The sequence below is a fragment of the Acinonyx jubatus genome, chromosome A2 (genome assembly GCF_027475565.1).
Source record: "Acinonyx jubatus isolate Ajub_Pintada_27869175 chromosome A2, VMU_Ajub_asm_v1.0, whole genome shotgun sequence".
Classification (NCBI taxonomy): domain Eukaryota; kingdom Metazoa; phylum Chordata; class Mammalia; order Carnivora; family Felidae; genus Acinonyx; species Acinonyx jubatus.
In genome coordinates, this window is record NC_069383.1 from 86,633,116 (window position 1) to 86,639,115 (window position 6,000).

The 6,000-nt window shown below is 40.0% G+C and overlaps 1 protein-coding gene across 2 annotated transcripts in view; it reads right to left on the reverse strand.

Annotated features, from left to right (window-relative positions):
• SLC26A5 (solute carrier family 26 member 5) overlaps nt 1–4,553 on the reverse strand; it is a 28,671-nt gene extending 24,118 nt beyond the window's left edge. Inside the window, exons 1-3 of one of the 2 annotated variants that reach the window (XM_027071728.2) lie at nt 4,485–4,553; nt 3,872–4,076; nt 1,973–2,112 (exon numbers count right to left, since the gene is read on the reverse strand). In XM_027071728.2, coding sequence (XP_026927529.1) covers nt 1,973–2,112; nt 3,872–4,023 — 292 coding nt within the window. In that variant the 5' untranslated portion in view covers nt 4,024–4,076; nt 4,485–4,553. The other variant, XM_027071729.2, reaches the window with a different exon arrangement.
• Between the last annotated feature and the right edge of the window lie 1,447 nt (nt 4,554–6,000).

Sequence of the window (6,000 nt, forward strand, 5' to 3'; positions counted from 1 at the left end):
TTACCACAAAATATAGCACATATATTTATAATTCTTTCCATTTTTATAGCCACCACCCTAGATCAAAATGGAAGAAGGGTAAGAGGTCAAAGATAAATTTCTGGCACAATCCTGAGGATTTCTCCAAAGCGTTAGTTTACATGGGTTCATTGCATCACTTCCTGTGGCCTTATCTGTCCAAATTGACCAAAGGTCAGTTTCACTTGTTTCAAATGCTGCTGAGCCCCTGGATGTTCCCCTCCCTGCTCCCACCTCTGCCTTTGAACCCGTCGCCTTCTCTGTCTTTGGGGTGCTGGTGCCAAAATGGATGAGAAAAAATGTCCTAAAACTGGTTTAAGGCTTTTGCTTAAAAGATTTGGTAAATCAATCACTTGGAAAATTAAAAATTCAGCTGAATGATCATTAGGGGAAGTGACTTTTTTTCTTTTGACCAATTGATCATTTGCTAATTAATTTTTGTGAAACTGAAGAAGGGAATAGATTCTTGGCAACTGACCTAGAAGCTGTTCAAGCCTTTATCACCTTTTGCCTACAATGAGTCACTATCACCTCTATTGGTCTCCCTACTTTCCTTCTGATGCTCCTCTCACCAACCAAATCCACCCCCCCTCCCCAAAGCAGTCTCAGTGATCTCTTAGAAAGAAACCCCAAGTGAAAGCATGGTGATAGCTTTCAGTGCCCTCAGAGTGAAATCCAAAAAGTGGCCAACAAGGATCCGTAGACCTGCCGCTGCTCACCTCGCTGGCCACCGTCCCCTAGCCCACCACACCCCTAGCAAGCTGCTTTTCAGTTGCTTCTTCAAATACTCCATTCTTTTCCTAAGTGTCTTCACACATACTATCCCTTCTGCCTCAAATGTACTTCCTCTCATTCTTTACCTGCCTCCCAAGTATCCTTCAGGACCCAGCTCAACTCTCTCTCTCTTAAAGAACTTTTTGTGATTTAGCTACTCAAGTTAGGTTCCCCTATTATTATCTTCCAGCACTCTGTATTTTCCTTCAGAGTGTTTAAATCATTTGTAATTAAAAAATAATATGCGCTTTTAATTTTTTTTTTATTTTAATTGTAGAGACAGAAAGAACACGAGCAGGGAGAGGGGCAAAGGGAGAGAGAGAAAATCCTAAGCAGGCTCCATGCTGATGCAGGGCTCGATCCCATGACCCTGGGATCATGACCTGAGCCGAAATTAAAAGTCGGACACTCAAATGACTGAGCCACTCAAGCACCCCCCAAATTTTTATGTGCTTTTATGTGTTTGATGTCTTTCTGCCTGATCAAATGGTTAGTTCACAAGGAAAAGGAGGGTCAGGCAGATGCTTGACAAACATGTGAATAGATGAATAAATGAGCATTTTCTGAAATTCTTATATCACGTATAAAATCACACAAACGTAGAGGAACTCAGTCTATCCCAGTCCCTTGTAATTAGAATATGGATTTATAGGTCAAGAACCTTAAAAAAGAAAACCCCAACAACGTGTTCAATGAATAACTGATTAACCTAGCAAGAAGTAGGCCATGTGCAGTCAGTTCCGAAAGGTCCTGATCTGCAAAGTAGTATCACTACATTCTATAACTACTATCTCTGGGCTTTTAAAGGGTTAATTATTTCTGAAAAAATCCTTTATTTTAATATTATTTTTAATGTTTATTCCTTTTTGAGAGAGAGAGACCATGAGCGGTGGGGAGGGACAGCGAGAAAGGAGTACAGAGGATCCAAAACGGGCTTTGCACTGATAGCGGGGACAGCGATACGCGGGGCCTAACGCAAACTGTGAGACCATGACCTGAGGTGAAGCTGGACACTCAACTGACTGAGCCATCCAGGCGCCCCCGAGAAATTCCTTTAGAATGATATGATAAAAGTATGAATTTGCAATCATAATGAAATTAAACAGAAAAACCGGTCAACAATTGTTTGAAGAGATAACAGCAAGGGAAACAACAAAAAGAAATAAATATACCTACTGACCTTGAGGAAGCTGAAGTACCCCTGTGCTTATGCCTGAGACCAAGTCACCCAATACATACTCTTTGAATTTGTACGCGGGCAACCACTTAGTTATGGGCAGGAACATATAAATGATATTTCGTATCTTCTTAGGAGTACATCTGGGAGGACCAAAAAAAAAAAAAAAAGACGAACATTTCCACCAAATTCACACCACGGTGTCTTCCCTTCCTCATATTCTGGCGCAATAAGGACAAATTCACATTTGGTGCTAAGAACGACCTTGCCACTTGGGGGAGATCAGAAACAACAAGAGCTTCTTGCAACCTTTTTTTTTTTTTTTTTTTTTTAATGGAAACATCTGAATTGGCTCCATGATAATGCTCTACAACTTACCATGAGAAATAAGAAAAACTTAGTTTTGAAATAATGGGGATACCCTGGAAGCTATTATTTTAATAGATGACATCCTAAATGTACTTTCTGTGTTGGTGTAAATCAAAGTAGGGGAATTACTTACTGCTTCGGTCAATTTTTGAAGGTGGAGCCATTGACCAGCAGGCCCACCCATTTAGTTTCCCCCTTCCTTATAAAATGAAGGACATTTATGTGTTATGAGCTTTATGAATATGTATTTGAAGTGCTTTAGTATCTTTGATTAGGAAAACTCAAAACACCATTTGTCACTGGAGTATAGTAGTGGATTCTGTGTCTGGTTGTCTTGATTAGGTGGATAAAACCAAGGCTTTGCATTTAGTCCCTACGTAGTTCAATTAATTTTGATACATGAATATGCTCTGGGCCATGGTCAGTCCTTTTCCCACTCTATGTCCATCATCAAAGACATCACTGAATAAGAGCATGGACAGATGAGTTCCCTCACTCTGGCAGCCCCAAGTCCTCCTGGTGACAAGGAAGCAATTTATTCCATTCAAAGGACAATGTACTCTTACAGCACGCACGGTACTTTATATAATAATGTCTTTAGTGGTCAAAGCATCTGATTATTAGGTTTAGGAAGATACTGGAAGCAAATGTGGGGCAACTGTGGCAAGAGTCATGAGTTTGAGTGAAACAAGTTAGATTAGATGCCACACTCTTTGTTTAGAACATTAAGGTATTAACAATAGCTATGCTTATATACTGCTTGCCACGTGCCTTGCACTTCGCATATCTTAATGGATTTTAATCCCCAGTAACTCTATGATGTAAGTCCTATTATTATCCCCATTTTACAGAGCAGGAAACTGAAGCACACAGCTGGTAGGTGGTTGGGACTAGGATTAAAACTTGGAGAGTCTGACTCCAGGGTATACATTTTAAACCTCTCCTGATGGTCATACTTAGAGCGGAGGGTCTCTGTGAAGCTAACATGAACACAGAGCACAGAGGTGTGGTCCCAAGGGTCTAGAATGGTTTGGTTTTGAAGCTTGGGAGCTATTGAGAGGCACACATGTCAGGCACACATGTATTACTGTTCCCAGGCCTGCAACATGGCTGTGAAAGCGTCTCCAAAACAAAGAGTCATAGGATGCTGTCCTTGACAGCCTAGGTTGGGACTTAGATTCAGGATGTTGCCAAATGGAGAAATCAGAGTGGAAAAAAAGAGAGTTTGGAACATTCCTGAGAGACGAAGGCAAAAGGTGGATGTGTGGAAGGTGCTGGAGTATGGGAAAGCCGGGTGTTTAAATAAACCATTAAACAGATGCAAGCATAATCAGAATTTAATAAATAGGGTGAAATACATAATGAAGCCTGGGTTCAATCAAATACTATCCCTGAATGAACCACGTGGACAGTTCTGCAAATCCTGAGTGCTCACTTTTTGTTTTTTCTCCACTGCACCAGATTTTCTTTATACATTTGACCTTGCTTCTCTCATAATGACAGAATAAAGGAAAAAGTTAAAACACAACATACGTGAATGCCTGTTTCAGCTTATCCCCGATGGAATCTGAAATCTTGTCCTTCTTGTGAAGTCTTTCCTGGAGGACCAGATGGCTGAAGATAGGTCTTTCCACATAGTACCTCTGGCTTGCTGCAAGGATTTCATTTTCTTCAGCATGATCCATAGTACTCTGAAATTATTCATCAACAGCAGGAGACAAACATTTCCTGAGTGTCCCTAAGGGAGAAAATAGTCTATTTCAGATGCCACAATCCTACTGATTGTGTTCCTAAGCATCTCTTCCTCGTGGGATTGTAAATTCTTCTGACGACTTCATCTTTGGACAACCCAGAGCACCTAACACATGGATGAGTACCTAGCAACCGCAAATAAATGAAGTTAAAATCACTATGAAAACATATGAGACTTATTTCCTCCCAAGGCAATAACTGGTAATGTGTGTACTTCTAGCAAAAGCTCGCATTAAATTCAGTGGCTAAATACTTCAGTTGGCTCTCAGCCCATATGAGGGGGATAGTGACACATTTACATGTCAAGGAAACAGAAAAAGGGGCAAGATCAGTCCTTAAATTGAACCCAAGTTTCTTGAAGGCATATTATCTTCCTCTCCAATTCTGTACTCACATTTGATTACTCCTTAAATTATCCTATGCTTCAGAACTGAAGCTTATACATCTCCATGAGGGAAATTCCTGTGAAAAGTTACAAGTTGAAAACATCAGTGCAATGGTATAATACTCACACATGATTATGTTGTCATGTGTGAGACAATTACGATGGTTGATTTATATATATATAAAAAACCCAATATATTTGTGTGCATGGAAACGTGTGCAAGGATGTCCACTGCAGCTTTATGATATTGAAAAATTGGAAAAAAATGCAAATGTCTACCGGTATGCAATAAAAAATAAATTTTGGTATAGTCATATATTCAATGCTATAAAGTAGTTTTAAAAAGTGAAATCTAGGGGCGCCTGGGTGGCTTGGTCGGTTAAGCGTCCGACTTCGGCTCAGGTCACGATCTCACGGTCCGTGAGTTCGAGCCCCGCATCGGGCTCTGTGTTGACAGCTCAGAGCCTGGAGCCTGTTTCAGATTCTGGGTCTCCCTCTCTCTCTGCCCCTCCCCTGTTTATGCTCTGTCTCTCTCTGTCTCAAAAATAAATAAACGTTAAAAAAAAAAGTGAAATCTATTTGTGTCATCATCAATAAATCTCAAAAACTTAATTTTCAATAAAAATGCAAGGCACAGATAGATACCTCAGGGGTACAATAATATAAACAAAATTTTAAGAAGTATAAAGCGAGGCGCCTGGGTGGCTCAGTCGGTTAAGGGTCTGACCTCAGCTCAGGTCATGATCTCACAGTCTGTGGCTCGAGCCCCATGTCGGGCTCTGTGCTGACAGCTCAGAGCCTGGAGCCTGTTTCGGATTCTATGTCTCCCTCTCTCTCTGACCCTCCCCCGTTCATGCTCTGTCTCTCTCTAAAAAATAAATAAAAACATTAAAGAAAATTAAAAAAATAGAAAGTATAAAGCAATACTATATGCTGTTTATGGACACATGTATGTAGAAAATGTATAAAACCATGAATGACAATGATAAACACTAAGATCAGGATGGTGTTTCCTTTGGAGAGAAGGGGAGTCAGACTCAGAAGAGACAGAACTTTAACTGTATCTATAATGTTTTAGTTTGTAAAAAGAATTGGTGCAAATAGAGCAAAACATTTAGATTTGATTAAGTCTTGCAATATGTAAATGGGTGTTTGTTACATGATTCTTTGTATTTGTCTATATATTTCAATTGTACACCTTATAATGGAAAATTAAGTGAACAACAAAACAACGGAAGCCAATGTTCCCAACTGAAGGAAGTTAACAGCAGAGGAGACGGGAGTTGGCATGAATTAACAGTCAGGTGTCTATGTGATAACAGGAGAGTGGGGCAATTACTGACATGGATCAATACAATTCCTGCATGATGCAAAGTTTTTCACCAAACTGAAATTACAATTCACACTGAACTCAGGTTCATGTGATCACCCACAAAATATCATCCAAAAACAAATGCCTGTGTCCAAGGAGGTTAAAAATTCCAGAGTCTAGAATAAAAAGGAAATCTAACAGCAAATGCAACCA